A 19166-nucleotide genomic window follows, 5' to 3' on the forward strand; every position below is an offset into this window, starting at 1 on the left:
AGCCCGGCTGCTGTGGATGTGCCTGCCAAGACAAATGGGCTGGGCAAGCCCAGGCAGCGCCTGGCTCCGCTCCCCACATTGCCTGTATTCATCCTTCTCCCATCCCCACTCCCTGCATCACGTCTGTTCACTCTGCTCCCATTCCTGCATCACCCCGCTCCCCACATCGCCCATATTTGTCCCATTTCCCCTCCCTACATGACCTTGCATTCACCCCACTCCCATGCCCACATTGCCTGTGTTTGCCCCACTCCCGTCCCCACATCACCTGCGTTTGCCCGGCTCCCATCCCCACTCCCCCCATTACCCCAGCCCTGCTCCCTGCTTCACCTGCATTTGCCCTGCTCACGCTCCCTCCAGCCTCCCCAGCATCAGAGCTGCAGGAGCATCTGCCAGATGGCCCAGACTCGCACGTAGCCCATCTGCCAGCCTCGCTACACCCTCTGCTCCCCCCATGCTTTGCTCCTGCCCTGCGATCCCACCCAGCAGCACAGGGCAGCCAGCAGGAGAGCAGCTCTAACATCGTCCTGTCCTCCCCTAGGACATCCTATGGGTCAAGGACACCCCGGGCATTGCAAACCCAACAGGCAAGAGGGCACATGAGTTTCAGTGTGGCAGTGTATGGGGCACTCAACCTGGCCAAGCAGCTCCCAGGCAGGCAGGTGCTGCCAGCATCACCAGGGTAAGATCAGAGCAAAGTGCTCCAGGTTTTCCCATACCTCCAGGCCAGCACAGCAAGAGTGGGGCTGCCCGCCCTCACCACCGAACACCGGCTCCCCAGGCCTCAGCTCAGTGTGGCTTGATCCCGGGGGGGCGGTCTGCCCCCTTGCTCAGGAAGGGATGCCCCTGGCCCCATTCCCCCCCTGAGCACAGGGTCCCAGGAGAAGGCTGGCTGCCAAGGGCTGGCTGTTTGCACACAGGTTGCTTTGGACCCAAATCAAGACAAACTTAAGCATTTAATTACCACAGCAGGGAAGCAGCTCAGCAATCAGAGAAGATTGAATGAGGCTCCCCTGGGGACTGCCAGGTCTGGTCAGCAAATGCTCCAGTTAAGAGATATAGCAAGCCACCTCCTAGCAGGGGCAAGGACAACACGGGAAAGCACCAGGCTCAGCCTGCCTGGGGAGCCACCCACGCCACACGATCACTGCCTGTGCTCCAGCCAAATGCTACCAAAGCAGAGGGTGCCATGGCCAGCATGGCTGGACCAGCACCAGGGGCCAGATGGAGCTCCCTGGCTGCTGGGTCCCCACTGCCCCACAGCGCTGGGCAGCCTGGGGACAGGCAGGTCCCCACAGAGCTGGGGTGTGCATGGAGGTGTGCTGGACATAGCTCAGTGGAGGGACACGCCTCCAGCCCACATCCATCGCCCCAAGGAAGGGACCCCAACACAGATCCTCTGCATGGATGTGCTGGCTGTGCCCAGCTCCCGGCTGCCCAGCCTGCTCCCCTGTGGGGCAAACCCAGCTGTCTTGGACCCCAGACCCCACCGGGCCTGCCCAATCCTCCTGCTCCAGGCTTTCCCTGGCTTAGCGAAACCTTTAAATCAGGCCTTGGCAGCCACCATGTGCTGCTTATTAGCTCTGGCAGGAGCACACAGCGCTGAGTCGTGCCATCTGCTCTGCACTGAGACCCACCGCGGGTGAGGGACGAGGGACGTGCTGCCTGCACGGGGACCCAGCACTTGGGGACACCCAGCCCAAGGCAGTGGGCAGAGACCAGCAGGGCCCAGGGGAAGCATGGGATCATGCTTTACCCAGCCTAGAGGGGAGCAGGAGCAGACCGAGTTTGGGATCTCCCTGGGTGACTCCACCCCCATAAGCGACTGGCAATGCCATCAGCTCCATGCTGGACCTGCCCAAGAGAAGTGGCTAGGAAACACCAGGAGGATGTTTGCAGATGACAGATCCAGGACAGTCATCCACAAAGGGGTGCAGGGCCCCAAAACCCCAGGCGGGGTAGGCAGCGCAAGAAAACACACATGTGGCAGCACACGCGACTTGACGCACACCCCGGCAGGGCCCCTGGTTCCCTCCAACCATGAGGGGATGGCCACGAAACCACCGGCTTAGCAGCAGCGTCAGCAATTACTGGAGAGGGAGAGCAATAGGAAACCATAGTTTGCCAGGAGATTCTGGGCCTAATGGGCCATCAGCCTGACCCTGTGGGGGCACAGAAATGCCATGGGTCCAACGGAGACAGATGGACACACTCCCCCTCCCAATTCTGCACCCCAGTACTGAGGCTCCCATTTCCTCCCACGCCAGTGAATCACACCCACAGGGTCTCTCCCTTTCTCAGGTGCCCCATTGAGGTCGCCATGTCCCAGTCCCACCGCAGTACTGGTGCGCCCATACTGGAGATAAGGCTTTCCCCGCCCCCAGAAAGCAGGCATGCCTGCAGCCCCCCAGCACGCTATGATTGCCACTGGGAAAACAACCTGATCTTGGCAGAAGATGCTGCAACCCCAGAGCCCACAGGGACATCTGGAACAACTTGCCTGCAAGACAGGAGAGCGGGTAGCACAAAAGAGGTGCCTTTCCATGCCCCCCCCCCCCCCCCCCCAAAAAAATTCCCAAGCCCTTGGCCAGCAGGATGGGGGATGCTACGAAGCACCCACGAGTAAACCTTGTCCCACAGCTGGGAAGGGAACAGGCACCTTTTGCCCTAACATCCTTCTTGGGCAGGTGCAGCATGAAATAATAGATGAGCAGAGACCACAGCGGCGTGGCCCAAGAGACCCCCTCCTCCTACCGCAGGCAGGGGCCAGGTTGCGCCTCCCAGCCCTGCAACACTGGGCCAAGGAAGAGCCCTTGCTCAGTGCTTGGAGGGCAGAGAGGTAGGCAAGGACCAGGAGCCCAGCTCCAGCCTTTCTCCCTCAACACAATGCCTTTGCCAGCATTGCTCATCTCCTCCCAGACCAGTGCAGGGATGGAGACATTCCACTCCTGCCACCCAAGCAGCATGCCCCCAGCACACCCACAGGGCTCTGCCAATGGGATATTTGGGTTATTATACCCGCCAGTGCAGAAGCTCGCATGAAGCTCACGCGACCCTTGTGACTTCTGTGGAAGAGTGTGCCGAACAGGCCCAGCACATCCTACCCTGCCCCACTGCCCTTCTGCCCCTGACACCTCCATCCCTCTCCCCCGAGCACCCATACCTGGGTCCTTGGGCTCCAGCACTCAGATGTGCCCCAGGCTGTGGCGCAGGAGGAAGGAATAGCCCGGGAAAGAAGTTAGAGGCAGTTTTGTGCCTGGTGCTAAAGGTCAGGCTGCACCGCTCTCCGGGGAGGGGACTGAGAGCCTGTGGAGCCCTAACTGCAGCAAAGCCCAGGGGCAGGGGGGCAGAAGGACCTTTGTTAAATCTTTCGGCCCTGGGGAGGTCCAGACCGGTGCAGAAATGCTCCTTGGGCCGCCCCCGTGCCAGTCTCCAGAGCTTTGCCCTTGGTGCTGGCCCAGACGTCGGACTGGCGACGCTGGGAGAACAGACCCAGAGCTTGGAGGGGGGCTGCTGCGCCACCCCCCCGGACACTACAGAGGCACCAGCCGGTGCATGGGCAGGTGGGCAGGGAGGTGTTCACAGCCCCATGGGGTTACGTGGGGTGGGGAGACCATGGGACAGGGGACCTTTGGGCCAGGCTCGGCTACAGCAAGCTGTGACAAAAAAAACTCCCCCTCCGGCCCCTCCATGTCCTGGCCCCAGGGAGCTGCAGAGGAGGGGAAGGGATTTCACTGGGATCCCTGAGACCTCAGGTTCAGCCCCAAACCCTCTGTTGGAAATGGGGATGACAACTGTGTTGTGTCCACGTGGAGCAGGGCAGAGGGGCAGATGCCAAGTGGGATGAGGCTGCCAGCCACCCCAGCCTCACAGTAGTGCAGAGCCAGTGCGGGGGTACACAGGGACATGCCAGGGCAGCACTGGACCAGGTCCCGGTCTGCCCGGAGGGGAATGGGTGGCAGGAGGCCGGTCACCTTCCTTCCCACCAAGCTAAAGCAGAACCCCATCAGCATCTGACCGGAGTCACCCTGTGGCATGCTGATCTCCTGCAGCAGAGCCTGGCAGCAGCTGCCCTCACAATCCACCACATCCCAAACCTGCCAGCTGTTTAACCAACGACAGGGACTGTTTTGACAGCCGCCGGCAGGAAACAGCCCCGTGGGACCACCGGGGCTAGCCCCTCCTCCCAGCAGGAGCAGCATGACAGCCACTCGGCCAGGGCTGGCTCCTCAGCACCGGGCTCAGCGGGGATATTGCCTTCCCTCTCCGGGGGCCAGGAGCCATGTTCCCGACAGCTTTGTTTAGGGCTTCATCTCCTGCAGTTTTCTCCTGCCCCCAATTTCACTGCTGGTGCAGGAAAGCTGCAGCTGGCTCTGTCCTCTTGGCTTAGAGACAGCCCCAGCCTCCCAAGTTCTTGAGACTTCATAGCATTACATATTTAAATCCCTTGCTGATGGGTGATGGGTGCAGGCACCAAAAGCCTCTTAAAGCTGTTTTGCTCCGAGCAATGCCGCAGGAGATGGCGTGCCTGCGTGGGACCGCAGGGTGCGGCCCTGCTCCCCCCTCGCACCGGCACCCGTCTCCAACCCCTTTCTAACATTTCCGCTGTAACAGCCAGCGAGTGCACGCCTGATTGAAGCCAGGCACAGAAAAACCCCTTGCGCCCACACACCTGGGCTCAGCACTTCCCTCTGAGACCCCGTGCCCCCCCGCCCCGGCCCCCAACATCTCTCTCCAGACCAAGGAGGCCAATTTAATGCTGCTCTCTGGGCACCGAGAACACGCACACCCCTACCTCACACCGGGGGTGGGGAGCCCCAAAGCGAAACCAAAGAGCAGCAGCTCGCCTGGATGGGTTCAGCAGCAAAACAGCCACGGGACATGGGGCGTCCCCACTGCTAGGGCTGAGCTGCCCTCGGTGCAGGCAAAGGATGGGGAAAGTGGCTGGGGCGCCCACGCCGGTGCTCTGACTGCCCAGCACCCCCAGGCTATAGCAGCCTCCTGAGATATTTCCTTCCTGGGATCAGGGCTGCTTGCCAGGGACCCTCCCAGTCCCTGCAGATGGAAGATGGGGCACCCCAGGGCTGGGCTGCCCCCCTGACCAGGACAGGCTGTCCCCCGCATCACGACAGGAGCCGGGCACATCCCATGCAGTGGGGTGGGTTTGCCTCATCTCTCCTCTCAATGACCCTGTGACACCTGAGCAAAACCGGCACAGCCCCAGCCAGACCTGGCAGGAGACAGTGTCCCATTAGCCACTCCTCAGTGTGCCCCCTGGGCCACACCAAAGGGGCTCAGAGCTGCAGCAGCACTGTGGTGATGGTGGGCAGTGGGTACCAGGCCGTACCACCCCTCTCCATGCTGGACCCCTTGGGCAGCATGCATGCCGGCGTGGCACGAGCTGGGCTCAGACCACCTCTCCATCCAGACCCAAAACTGCCCTGGGAGGAGCTGGTTTGGGTGGGCTACAATAACTCTGCCTCCTCAGGGACTGACCCCAGCTGGTCCCGGAGGCTTCGGGTCCACAGAAACCATCGCAGCAGGCAGAGGAGCCCCAGCCACATGGCAGCAAAGATGCCAGGACCCTGGCAAGGCTGAGAGCCCGGCTGATCCTGGCACCTGGCCTTTGCCGAGCCAAGGTCCTCCAGGACACATGGCAATGGGCACGTGAGTCCGTCCCATCCCGAGCAGCACATCCCATCCTTCTTCCCGAGGAGAAGGTGGGAGCAGCTCCCCAGGGCAGGAGACAGCCAGCACCAGGCTGCCCACGTGGAGTGCAGAGCATCGTGGCAGGAGTGTTTATGAGAGCAGCAGAGCACTGGAGGTTGCAGGGTTTAAATAAACTTGAAATCTGACACAACTTCCTTCCCCAATTTCACAAGCGCCGTTTCCTGAGTCTCCGCAGCCGGCCAGGCGCAATTGGGTGCCGCTGGCAGCTCTGGCACAGGGGGTGCCACTTTCTCCCCGATGAGCTGGGCAGTTTGAAAGTGCCCTCAGGGAGCATTTCTACAGCGAGCCCAGCTTCTCAGACCTCCCCCTGCCCCGGCCAAGGAGTTTAATGACCTCTGGGTCAATACGCGCCATCAGCCCTTCCTGACACAGCAAACCACCCGTGCGCAATGGGGCTGGGCTCCACCTCCTGCAGCCAGCATGGCAAGTCCCGTTTCCCCTGCTGCACCCCTGGCTCACTGCGGCTGCAAGAGCCGACAGCACCTGACTGAGAACTTGGGTGCTGCAGGGAGGGATGCTGCTGAGGCTCAAGGGGAGACACGAGCCTCAAATCAATGGCTGCGCTCCCAGATGGAGGGCACAAGCAGGGAGCTGCCGAGCTAGCTGCGTTGCAGCCATCCATTTGAAGGTCACCTACAGAAGGAAATGGCAGTTGTTGCCTTCCCCAGCCTCTGAGGACGCCCCCCCAAGCAGCAAGGAACGAGGGCTCCCCGGACCACCCCACTCAGCACCATCGTGGCAGGCAGCAGCTTCCCAGCCGAGACCAGACCGTTACACTGGCGACAGGGTGCGCAACCCGACCGCTGCCGGCAGCTCAGCCCCATTGCTTCCTCCCCAGCAGCATCCGCCAGAGCCGGCAAGCTCAGACGCACCCAGGAAGCGACATGCCAGGCTTAACGCTAATGGGCAAGTGAAGGCAGACCCTGCCTGCAAGGAACGCGGGAGTTGGGGAAGAATCCAGCCCTGCCCTTGCAGACGGTGCAGGTCTGAGTTGCAGGTACAAGGCACAGGTACAAATCAGCCCCTGGGCCAGGAGAAGCTGCTGGGCCTGCATTTCCCTCTGCTGACAGCAGTGCTACAGCAGGTACCGGCCATTTCACTCCTGGCATGCAGGAAGCCTCAATAATGCCTCTGTGCCCCAATCAGTGTCTCAGCACCCAGGTCCGTTAGACCCCCAGTGCCAACGGGGCAGCCGAGGGGTCTCCCGAGGGGAAGATGGGAAGCTGTGAAGTTGACAGTGAAACACCACAGCATCCCTCCTGCCTCCTCTTGCCAGGCCAGAAGAACCAGCAAGAACCAGGAGTCCCCCCAAGGACAGCACAGCCCCACCACCCCTGCTCCTCTGTCCCCACTCCTCCCACCCCGAGGGCTCTGTGAGGCCCCAAAGACGGGTCCCAGTAGCTGCAGCACCTCTTGACAACGGCTGGACCATCCCTGTCACCCCACCATTCAATCCCAACAGCACATGGCACCTTCCTCCAAAGCCCCCATCACTTCCCAGTGTCCCCGGCCCTTCCCCAGGTCCCACCTCGTTCCCACCAGCAGCACAGACACAGAGACCCGGAAGAAATGACACAGCTGGCACATTCATGTTATTATAAAGGGACAAAAGGGGAGCTTTGATCCGTGTCCTGCTGCACCCTGGAGGCATTCAACCTCCTCTGTGCTCTGATGGCCAAGGGAGGTGGGATTTTGGGGCAGGTTTGCTTGGAGGGTGGGGGGTCTTGGAGACTCCCGCAGCCTGGCTGCTTCACCGGCGGGGTGTCACGAGCACTCACAAAGGAAAACCTCACTCTGCTCCCAGCCCAGGGCAGGAGGGGTCCCATCACCAGCGCCCCAGGGCTGCTTTGGCAGAAAAGCCAGGTGGTCCACAGGGGGAGCAGCTCGGCCCTTGCACGCTCAGCCCAGCCTCAGGAGCCACCTTCCCACAAGGCGCTGTGACCTGCCTGCTTTGTCTCGCAGCCTCCTTGCTCCCAGCCCTCCTCCTTTGTCCTGCTGGCTCACCTTCGTCACCGCATCGCCCCAGCTGCCCGGCTCCCACTGGCTGCACCGAGTGAGATGCTGGCTCGCTCCCTCAAGGAGGGGGTGGGAGAGAGTTGGACCTCGCCCCCCTCCCTGGATCCTCGCCATGGACATCCCAGCCCCACTGCAATGCTGCATATTCAAGTCACCTCCCAGTTGTGATCCCCTCCCTGTGCACCGGACAGTCCTCGACCCCATCGCTGGCAGGGGCCAAAGGGATTAGGTAGGAAGAGCCCCACAGAAACGACTCCACGGCTGCCAGCCCCAGCAGCACCCACTCCATCTCCTGGGTAAAAGGGACCCCGGCCTTGAGCTGGGCCTTTGTTAAAAGGCTTCATCTCGAGAGAAATGCAGGATGGAGGACGGGAAGAGTCTGGCCAGCAGGAAATCTCCACCCACAGCCACCGGCATCACTCGGTTCCCAGGTCAGTGTCCTGGCACAGCCACCCCTGCTTTGGCACAGCCCAGCCATGCCCCTGCGCAGGCACCCCAGCAGCACCCGCACAAGGGGGATGCCGTCACCTCCCCTGCAGCTCCCCCATCCTTTAAAACCACAGCCTGGCCCCGATTGTCAGCCTCTTGAACGGAGCAAGGCAGAAAATCGCCACCACCTGCTTCCAGGACAGGAAGACTGGATGGGCAGGCAGCGCTGGGAGGTGTCCTGGTGCACACACGCACGCACACGCACACAGACGGGCACACACGCAGCAGCGCACACAGCCCCACACCCATCCTCTCTCCCTCCATCACCGATGCTGCACCCAGCATCTTTTGTGCTCTCGCTCTGCCCAGGCAAGCAGGGACCGGCCAGGGCAGTGCCCTCCACGAATCCTCCTCCGAGGACTAGCGCAGCCTCCCTGCAGACTGCCATCAGCACCCCAACCCGCCTCGTGCCCTCAGGGGTGCGGGCAGGGGAACACGGCATGCCCTGCCCTCCCCAGGGTGACCCCGCAGCCCCACGGTGGGAGACAAGGCAGGCGCAGCTGGACGGCGAGGTCGGTGGAACGGCGTGGGGCTGGGCCTGCCGAGCCGTGTCCCCACGGGGACCCGATCCTCCCCTCGCCCAGCTCCACTCCAACATCCTGCCCGGGAGCTCGGGGCGCCGAGGGCCGGGCCGGGCTCACGCCTCTCCGGCAGAGGCGGGCTGACCCGGCGCAGGCACGGGGCGAGCGGGGGGAAGCCGCACGCCCGGTCCCTTCCCCACGCCGCTGCCCCGCGGGACGGCAGCTCCGGCCGCGACAGCCGGGCAGGGTCCCGCCCTGCCTCTCCCGCCGGCTTCGGCGGGGGCCGTACCCCCCCTTCCTCTGGGGGCTCCTTCTTCCTCTCGGGGCAGAGAGAAGCGAACCGAGGCCGGTCTGCGGGACCCCAGCGGCTGTGCACAGAATACACCCAGCCTGGCACGGCGCTAACAAAGAGCCCCCCCGCTTTCGCCCACCCCCGCGGGGCTCCGCGGACGATGCCGGGTCTGCCCCGCCGGCTGCCGCCCAGCCCAGCGCCCCTCGAGCTCCCGCAGTGCCCCCCTCGAGCCCCCGCAGGAATTAGATGCCGCCGGTAGCTCCTTTATTGAGGTGCACGATCTGGAAGGCGCATTGTTCCCAGCCCGGAGTCAGCACAAAGGACACCGAGATGCCGCATACGTTCCCTACCACCTAGCGGGGGGGGGGGGCGGAAGCAGGCAGGGACCCCTCCCCACACCCCGGCATCTTGCCTGACACCACCAGGGGGTCGAACCCACCCGCGGCGCAGCCAGGAGCTGCCGAGCGGCAAAGGCTGGGCGACAGCCAGCCCTCCAGGTGAAGGGGCCGGGGGTTCCCAGTCTCCCCCCCGCGACACCCCACCCCCCCGGCCGCAGGGGAGGGGAGGTGGGCATCGCGGGGCTGGGCAGCGGGGAAGCCGCTGGGGCGAGGCGGGGGGGGGGGGGGGGCGCAGCCCCGAAACGATGCGGAGTGGGCGGGTGGGAAGGATAGCAGCGGCGGCGGGGCTGGGGGGGGGAGCAAAACGTGATTCGGGGGGGACTCTCTGCCCCGGGGATGAGCAGCACCGAGCCGGGCACCCGCAAGCTTCCCCCCCCCCCTCCACGCCGCCGCGCACACGCAGCTGCGGCCCCCAGCCCGCCGGTGGGCATCAGGCCGCCGGGTGCCCCGAGCTCCCTGCGCCCCCCGCCCCCCAGCACTTACCTCACGGCCACCTTGACACAGCTGTCCGGGGCCGCCATGCCCCCGCCGCCCGGGCACCGCGGCCGCCGCTGCCGAGAGCATCCGCGGGCGGCGGGAGGCGGCGGGGGGCGGGGCGGGAGGGGGCGGAGACGGGCGGCCCCAGGTGCCGGGCGGGGCGGGGCGGTGGAGACACGCCCCCGCAGCCGCAGTGCCGGCAGGCGGAGCCGCGGGAAAGGGGCGGGCGCGAACCCGCAACCACCGAGACAGAGAGCGGCCGGGTGCGCGCCCCGCGCGTCCCCGACACACACACGCGGACATACAGAGACATTCTCTCACAAACACACACAGACACACACAGACACTCACACAGCCACACAAAGACATACACGCACTCATACACACACTCAGACACTCACAGACACACATACAGAAACACATACACACACACACATACATGCACACACACACGCACACACACTGAGACACACAGAGACACAGACACACACATACACACACAGACACTCTTACACACATGCACACAGACATGCAGACACACAGACAGACATACACAGACACACACACTCTTACACACATGCACACTCTTACACACATGCACACAGACATGCAGACACACAGACACACACACACACACTCTTACACACATGCACAGACACTCTTACACACATGCACAGACACACATGCACACAGACACAGACACGCAGACACACACACAGACACACACACAGCGACACACAGACACATACAGAAACACACACACAGAAACACACACACACACTCTCTCTCTCACGCACACACACAGAGCTGTTGTGTGCATGCCCTGCAGAGCCCCTATATACACACACACTATCACACACAGAGACACACAGTCTCACACAGACACGCTCTTGCTCACACATATACATACACAGAGACACAGGCACAGAACTGTCGTGTGCGAACCCCATACAGGCCCCCTACACACACTCTCTCACACGCACACTCTCTTTTACACACACTCTCTCTCTCATACACTCTTCCCCCCCCGACCCTCTCCCGTCGGTCCCTGCTGCCCCCTGCCGGGCCAGCGGCCCCGCTCCCGCCTGCGCACGGCTGTACCCGGGTGTACCGGGTTGTACCGGCTGTTCCGGGCTGTACAGCCTGCAAGAGACCACTCTGTGTAGGTGAGGGTGCAGGTGCTGCTGGGTGTGCACACAGGCGGAGGCACGGGTGCTGAGCACAGCAGTCACTCCACATACTGTCCCCCGCCACCCACCACTGACATGTTATGGCCTGGCACAGAGAAGGGAAACATGTCCCTGCAAAGGTGTTAACCCCTGTGTGGTCCCCAGACCAAACCCTCCAGCCCCACAGTGCCAATAAATGATATTTCCAGCCTGCTCTGGGGTGCAGTGAGTTGGTTTGGGACAGGGGACAGAGACTGGGACCCTGCAGGTCCCTGCCCCCGTGAGTGGCAGTGCTTGGAGGAGGATGGAGGTGAACAATCACCTCCAAGACTTTCCTTCCCACATGGTTGGCATCACCCAAACACCTCCATGGCTTCACCTGGTCCCACCCTGGAGCTCTGCAGTGTCAGGGGATGACACCATTGAGCAGCAGGAGCCAGTGAAGGGCAGTGGTGAGCTGGGTCCTCCTGCCAGAGCCACTGGGACTGGGGGGGCTAGCGACCCTGTGGGTTGCCAGTGACCCTGTGGGTTGCCCAGGGCCATGGCAAGAGCCCATCCCAAGAGGACAGGGGGTGAGGCTGATGGCATGGACATGACAGGACAGTGCCCAGGTGCCAACACAGCTCTCCAGCACTCCCAGTCCGTACTGTGTGGCTGTGGGGGCCAAGCAGCAAGCTGGGCACCCATACAGCAGAGGACGGTGCCCACAGGGCGATTGGCTTCATCCTTCAAGCTGCTGTTAGGAGGCTAACAAGGGGGACATGTCCAGGGCCCATCAGGGAGCAGGACTGGCGACAGGCAGGCACCGAGGAGCTGAAGGAGTCCTCTCCTGGCTTCCCCATCAGTTGCCTTCACATTGCTGGGGCTGATGCCAGATGGACATGCTGCCCTGTGTGGGCAGAGCCTGCGCTGCCCAGGGACACAGGGAGCCTCTGGCTCAGCAGGAAAAAGCATCTCCCAGCCTGAAGCAGGTGTGGGACCTACAGGGGAACCCCAGCTCTGCAGGTTGATGTTGATGTCAGGGTGAACAGCAATGGATTGTGAGGGGAACCTGAGGCATGCTGAGGTTTACTTTGAGGAGCCCAGGCTGTGTCCTGGAAGAGTTGCCCATCTGCTCTGGGACAGCCAAGACATGCCAGCAGTGGTGACTGACTGGTAATGAAGACAGAGCTATGCCCAGCGCAGAGCCCAGCATCTGCCCTCTGCTCTGGGGTCTGGATGCCTTCATCTCAACAGCACCATCCCTTCACCCCAACTGCTCGTGCTCCTCCTGAGGCTCCCAAGGTACCAGGGCCACATGATGTGCGCATGGGGCTCTGTACCCTGGGGGAGCTGGCTTGTCATCTGCTGGGATGGGCAAGTTTCAGGGCACCTCATGCTGGTACAGCATCATGGGGATGAGCAGGATATGGCCTGTCTGTTGTCCTGCAAGGATGTGAGGAGCTGGCATTTCTCTTCCTTTGTCCCTGGGTGCCATGTTTGCAAGGACACCCGGGTCAGGGGGACTTCCCACCCTGAGCTGCCATTTTTTTCTGTGGCTGGACCCTTGCCGACCGAAGCTCCAAGCAGAGAGGGACAGTGACCGTGCTGTGGTGTTGCTGGCCCTATCTTCCTACTCCCACCCTTGTGCCAGCCATGTCACAAGCCAGATCTGTCCCTCAATTCAGCTAGAAATCAACACAAGAAAGACCCCCCAGATGCTAGTTTGGGGCAAATCAGCCCCTGTGCAGCCTCAGACCTCAGGAGAGGGTGCAGAGGCACTGCCCCATCACTGCAGTATGTCCCCACCATAGTGTTACCCTTCATGTTTGGAGTCCCTGGTGACCACCTACCTGCCTTGGAAAGTGGCACATTCAGTCTGGCACCTCACTAAAGGGACCAGGAAACCATCACCATTCACCTTCTAACTAATGAACCACATACTTGACACCCCCCTGGCACAGCAGATCCCAGAACCTCATTGGCAGCTACCCTGTGCCCCTTCCTCAGGAGCAGGTAGATGCGTTTGTGAATACGTGCGTGTGTGTAGGCTGTGTACATCCTGCCCCAGGGCAGTAAAGCAAGAGAAAGGGATGCAGCAGCTGCCCCTACACCATCCCTGCTCATTGCCTGCATCCCCTTGGGGTGAAGCTGTCTACACTGCCATGTCCCCTGTACAAGACATGCTCAGGCTGCAGCTGGAGCTCAGCAACAGCCATTTCCCTTTTATTAAGTTAACAAATAAATGCCCTGCTGGAGAGCAGGCAAGCGCTATTGATTCAGCAGCTCCCCTGGGACCCATCAGTTTGCTGCATTTTAATATATATTAGGCAAGGAAGAGCCCTCCGTTGCCCAGTTTGACTGGGCTGGGGGCCCTCTGGAACAAGATCACAGCAAAGAGGTGACCTGGGGAGATGGGGCCACCCCAGTGCTTGGCACCCACACCCCGCCTGGGGAACAGAGGTCTGTAAAGTGAAACCCCTTGGCAGACCCATTCCCAGAGAGGAGTAACCTCAGCTGCTACTTGATACCAGGCAGCAGTGGACAGTGCACAGACAGCACTGGGCAGCGCTGGCACAGGCATGCAGCAAGCACTGTGCTACCTGCACTCTCCTGGCTGTGCCGTCTCTGGCCTGTCCCCCTCAGAGCAGTGGGGATGTCTGTGGGCTAGATGAGACCCTCCCACAGGCCGGGCTGAGCAGTGGGTGCCCACGCCTGAGAGCAGTTGTTTGGAGATACCTGAAGTGACAGAAATCGCACTGCAGTGGCCAACTCTTCTCTTGGTTAAACCCAGGGCTCCTGCACCAACCTGGACATGCTCTCACGCCTCTGCCCCATCCCGTTTCTTACCTAGCTGGGAGAGTGAGCCAAGAAGCCCCCAGGCCTCGCTATGGCACAAAGCCTGTGCCTGCCTGCTGCCCAAGCCCAAGGTAAATCTGCCCAAGCCACTTGTCCTCCCCCCCACAGGACAGGCTTGGCTGCAAGCAGGAGGGATAGGCTCCAGCAGAGACATCAGGACGCTGGGTCCAGCTGCTGGGATACCAGGAGACTCCCAGAGCTTGGCACCTCAAAATAGCTGGTTGAGGCATGAGCACTTGGGAACAGAAAGAGACCTCCCTCAGCATGGGGACTGGAAGCTCCCACATGAATCACTGCCAGCTTTGGTTAAATGTGGTCTCGAATTTGCAGCCCCCTCCACAGGCTGGGCTTGGCAGCAAGCAGCCACAGGCACAGGCTGTGCAGGCAGGGTGGCAGAGGAAGGAGGGGACAGGGGGATCCATGGAGTCACACAGCAGGAACATTTTAATGACCGGTCCAGCTCTTGCAAAACCCTGCTGCCACAGCATTGTCTTGTCCTGCACCAGCATCCTGGAGACCTGGCCCAAAAATCCTCCTGCAGCTGGACAGAGCCCACCAGGACCCCAGGGAGAGAGGGGGAGCAGTGTGGCACTGCTCCAGTAACCCCCTGCAAGCTCCTGAAGGGACCGTGCCCGCTGGGCTGCATCGGCAGGCAGCTCACAGGTGAGTGGCAGCGATGGTCTTTTGGGAGGGGGCTGCGCTGAGCCCTGGGGAGCTGGCTGGTGATGTGGCCGAGGTGTTCTGGGGGGCAGAGCCAGTTTTTGTACCCTGCAGTGTTTCTCTTCCCTTTAGCAGCTCCACAGCTGCTTTCTCCACTTCATCCATCTCCAGCTGGCTGCTGGCCACCATCTCATCCCTGGTCACTGCTACGAAGGATGGGTCATGGGCCAGAGCTGAAAGGCCCCCGGAGATCAGAGCCTGCAGCAGAGGATGGGATCACAGCCCAATGTGTGCTCAGTCTGTAGAAGTGTCCCTTGCTGCAGGCAGCCCACCCTTGCCTCCTTTTCCCTGCTGCCCTCTGTGCTGGCACATACGTGCTGCTCACCCTCTTAGCTAAGCTTTGTCCTCCAACCTCCCAAATTAGCATGAGCATGGCACCCCTGCCAGCCCCTTTCACTCCCTGGAAGCCCTGCCTTTCCCTCTGCCCTTGCCTTACCTCCTGAATGAGGAAGGTGATGGCTGGGGTGGAGGATGTCCTTGGGTCACTGCTTTCACCCCGCTGGTATCCTACACTGGACGCCGTTCCTGTCACAGTGCCATCCTCTCTGGGCAGCTGGGCGAGAGGAGCAAAAAAAGCTGCAGCCTGGGCTTGGGCAATGCCCATGGAAGATTTCTCCCACGTTAATGTGGGGGCTGCAGGTACTGTCCCCAGCCTGGACACACTCCCATCCTGCTGGAGCTCCCAGGTCCAGGGCACCACCCACAATGGGACCAGGAGGGCCATGTGGGCAGAGAGAGCTGGGAACCAGCCCTTACCTCCTGCCCTGGCACTTGCAGGCACTGTGGCCAGCCAAGGGCAGCCAGGGGAGTGTGGGAGCAAACTGATGCACCCCTTTTTTCTGCCCTGGCTCTGGAGGCAGCCAGGGAGCCAGAGAGATGCTGCTTCGAGCTGTCTCAGCTTGGATGAGCACCCTGTGCCTCCAGCAGCAGTGGGATGGGGGCCTGGCTCCTTCCCTGAGCTGATCAGAAAGGAAAGCTTCAGGAAAGCTGGCTTCATGGTGGGGAGCCCTAGAGACCGGCTCCTCCCCAGCATGGCTGCAACAGCCTTTCCCAGGAGGGAGGGAGGTTCATCCATGTCCCCTGCATCACTGCCTCTGGACATACATTGCCCTCTTTACCTCCTGGGGGAGAAGGTGCAGCGCTGATGATGCATGACCCTCAGGGGTGGACCCTTGCCTCCTGCTCAGCCTCCGTTGCAGCCTCTCCATAGGTAAGGGGTGGTTGTGTTCTGGGAGAGGGAAAGGTGGGGACATCAGATGGGCACAAGAGCAAGGACACCACTGCCACCCAGAGCTGGGAATGGGTTAACTAGACTGGTGAAACCAAAGGGCTTAGGAGTTCAGGACCAACTGAAGTCCCAGCACCTGCCCACTGCCCCGTGCTGGCTCCTCACTCACGGCTGGGAAGAAGTCCCTGGTCGTGGAAACGAACATGGTCTTGTGGCCCTGCTGCCCGGGGGTGGCCAGTCCTCCCCCAGCCTGAGGCACTGGCTCCATGCTCCATCACCCCAGAGGGTGGGAAGGTGGGAGGAGGGTCTCTTGGAGCTGCCCAAACAGGTCCTGCTGTGCTTGAGGCTCTCAGCTAACCCCAAGTTGTTGGGGTCTGCGTCTCCTCCTCCTGCCTGCCAACATCAGCCCCTTCCCCCTACCTGGCCCTTGGGCTGGTCAAGATCCCCCAGAAGAGGAACAACGCTGAGACTCACCCCACACCGGACGCCTGGGTGCTGCTGGCACTGTCTTCCTCAGCATCTCATTCTCATAGTCCATCCTGGCAAGGGCAGGCAGGTGGGTCAGCCTGAGCAGGGACCACACACTGAGACCAGCTCCACCCAGGGGTGCAGCCCTCCCCACCTTCTCCACCCTAGGGAATGCAGCTGCGGGGGGCGGACCAGGAGGGGCACCTGGGATGGATGAACAGGGTGGAGACCCCAAGAAGTAGGATTAAGTACATCCTCTTACACTGGTAACCCTTGTCCTTGTACCTGTGCCCAGGCAGGTGCTGGTGGCCCCTACCTGGACCTTGGCACTCAGAGACTGGCGGGGAAGGGGGAAGGGTCATTCTTGCAATCCCTGGAGCCCTGCTGTCCACCTCGACCCTCATGGCACTGAGATGAAGGAGTGATGCAAAGGACAAGAAGGGTGCGTAGGGAGTCACACACGCTGATATGCGGAGACACACACCAGCCCTGGAACTACCCTGCGTGTTCTGCGGACATATCTGGGAGTGCCAGGCTGGGGTCTGGGGACCAGGGAGGGGTGTCTGCCCTCCCTGTCCCCTTGCCTGGGCCCTGGCTCACACCCCAAGGGCTGAATTTCTGCACAAAGCTCCTGTGTTCATGGAGCCACTTCCACGGGCAGTGCTCGATTCCTCCCCCAGTCTGCAGGGACCTCGGTGCTGCAACTCAGCCACTTCTCCAGACCTTACCCGTCCACGAAGAGCCCCTGGGCAAGACTGATGTGCAGCCAGCCACCAGCACAGCCCCGCTGGGAGCCACCGGGCACGGCCCAGCTCTGCACCTCCTCACCTGCCCATGCAAGGCTCACCAGCCCTTACCTCTCCAGCCAGTCGTTGCTGTTGGCATTGTTGACGTTGGTGTTGCCTTCCTGAGGGAAGTCATCAAGGAAGACAGGGGAATCAAGGTCCTCACTGCCCACCTCCATGAACTGCAGGGGCCTCTGGCTGGCCACGTGGGGCTGCAGGGGGCTGCTGGGCTCCAGGAAGCTGTCGACCTGGCCAAACAAGCCACCCGTCCTCTGCAACCAACAGGGAGGGCATGAGGGGAGGCCTGGAGCTCTGGGGCCATTCCCATGGGAGGAGACATGCGGAGATGCCCATGGGAACAGTGGTCTCCCTGCTCGTCTCTCTGCTCGGGCCTTGCAGACTGCATGTTTCAAAAGCCTCACTGCCCAGGTGGGGAAACTGAGGCACGATGGTCATGCAGCAGCACTGGGATGAGAGCCAGGCCAGTGCATGACAAATCCTGCTACCTCTGTGGGATAGCCTGAGCCGGTGGCACCTCTGGACACAGCAGGAGGCGCAACCCTGCAATACCACAGCTGCCCAGGCTGTCTCAAAGACTCCCAGGGAGTGGGAAGTGAATCTGTTCCTGCTCTGGTGATGATGACACCTGAGCTGTCCTGCCTTAGCCTTGCAGAAGGTGTGAATGGGGCCCTGCAAACCTCTGAGTAAACATTCAGCACACTCCTGCCAGGCACATGAACAGGGTCCTTTTACAGAGGGTAAACTGAGGCAGGGAGCAGGTTGCCCAGGATGACTCAACCAGGATGTCCTGATGCTCAGGGAGAGGAAAGAAGTGCTGATCCATCCTTGTGGTCCACACTTGTCTTTCATGGTCAGGCTCACCTCTGTGGAGTGTCTTCCAGCTACTGGTAGCCATGCTGACCCACCATTGACACATCGAAATGGTGGCTGGGTGGGACCACCACCACCTGGGGTGCCCTGAGGGCCGCACTCACCCTGTATATCCCTTCCTCCATAGCAGCCTCCACCATTGCTCTTTCCAGCTCCTCCTCAGCAGTCAGGTCCCCAGAAATGGCCCGATGAATTTCAGGAGCAGCTTCTTCTTCAATGCTCCTCAGCCCAGCCTGGTGGGGACAAGAAGGCATGGCTAGATGTGGCCTGGCCCCACCACCCCTCTTACTTTGGTCTTTGGAGAGGGAAACATGACGAAGCATGTTCACCTGGTAAGCCATGCTGCCCTGCCAGGTCTCCTACCAGGGACAGGCCATGGGTCGCCCTGCGACTGGCTGCCTCTGTGCTTGCTGAAACAGCTTCTGGGCTAATGTTGTCCCACAAGGAGGTATGCTAAGGGCAGCCTGACAAAGGGTCTGGCTGGTGATGCCCAAGGCGTAGCTGTGCCTTTGTCCCTGATCTGGAGGTATCTGATCTGGGCCCTGGCTCTTTTCCTTGCCTTGCACCTTTGGGGCCTGGTCTTTTATCTCTATAAGTGATTTCCTCCCTGTAAGGTCAGGAGAAGCTGGGGACATCCCAGCTGCTCTGGCCAGGCACATAAATCCTCTCCCATCCCACCCTGACAGCATCCTTCAGGGGTGCTCTGCAGGCTTCTCTGACTGCAGTGGTCCTGCTCAAGATCAAGCACAGCAACCCCTCTCCATCTGATGTTGCACTAGGCAATGAGAGATGATACAGAGAGCATCATGCATGCAGAAATATCCACAACACTGCTAAGGTGAGGAAAGGGAGAAGGCCCTGGAATGGAGAAGAGTAGGTGGATAAGAGCCTGGATGAGCAGCATTCAGCCCAGACATTGGTCTGTGGTGGGGGTTTCCAGGTCTTAAAACTGCTTAGTGAGGCATCAGACCCTGCTGAGCGCTCTCTGCAGCTGAAGTCAGCAGGACAGAAAGTCAAAAATCTCCTTTTTTAGAGAAAAATTTTTTAGAAAAAAAATTTCTTTTTTTTAGAAAAATCTCCTTTTTTATCTCTTAGAGGGAGACTAAGGTCACCCTCAGCAGTGTGCCTGAGGCACAGGGGTCCC

General features: G+C 61.1%; 2 protein-coding genes across 10 annotated transcripts in view; both read right to left on the reverse strand.

Annotated features, from left to right (window-relative positions):
- KIF21B (kinesin family member 21B) overlaps nt 1-10060 on the reverse strand; it is a 43977-nt gene extending 33917 nt beyond the window's left edge. For all 4 annotated transcript variants that reach the window (XM_030000632.2, XM_030000631.2, XM_030000630.2 and 1 more), the window contains exon 1: nt 9930-10060. In XM_030000632.2, coding sequence (XP_029856492.1) covers nt 9930-9967 — 38 coding nt within the window. In that variant the 5' untranslated portion in view covers nt 9968-10060. The remainder of the gene's footprint in view (nt 1-9929) is intronic.
- A 4296-nt stretch (nt 10061-14356) lies between these two features.
- Nucleotides 14357-19166, reverse strand: part of CACNA1S (calcium voltage-gated channel subunit alpha1 S) — a 56380-nt gene continuing 51570 nt past the window's right edge. For 3 of the 6 annotated variants that reach the window (XM_030000563.2, XM_030000559.2, XM_030000560.2), the window contains 6 exons: nt 18127-18255; nt 17204-17403; nt 16353-16444; nt 15769-15878; nt 15087-15203; nt 14357-14848 (listed from right to left, as the gene is read on the reverse strand). In XM_030000563.2, the coding sequence (XP_029856423.1) occupies nt 14588-14848; nt 15087-15203; nt 15769-15878; nt 16353-16444; nt 17204-17403; nt 18127-18255 (909 nt within the window). In that variant the 3' untranslated portion in view covers nt 14357-14587. The remainder of the gene's footprint in view (nt 14849-15086; nt 15204-15768; nt 15879-16352; nt 16445-17203; nt 17404-18126; nt 18256-19166) is intronic. The other 3 variants (XM_030000561.2, XM_030000564.2, XM_030000562.2) reach the window with 1 other exon arrangement.

The sequence above is a fragment of the Aquila chrysaetos genome, chromosome 24, assembly GCF_900496995.4.
Source record: "Aquila chrysaetos chrysaetos chromosome 24, bAquChr1.4, whole genome shotgun sequence".
In the NCBI taxonomy this organism is placed as follows: Eukaryota; Metazoa; Chordata; class Aves; order Accipitriformes; family Accipitridae; genus Aquila; species Aquila chrysaetos.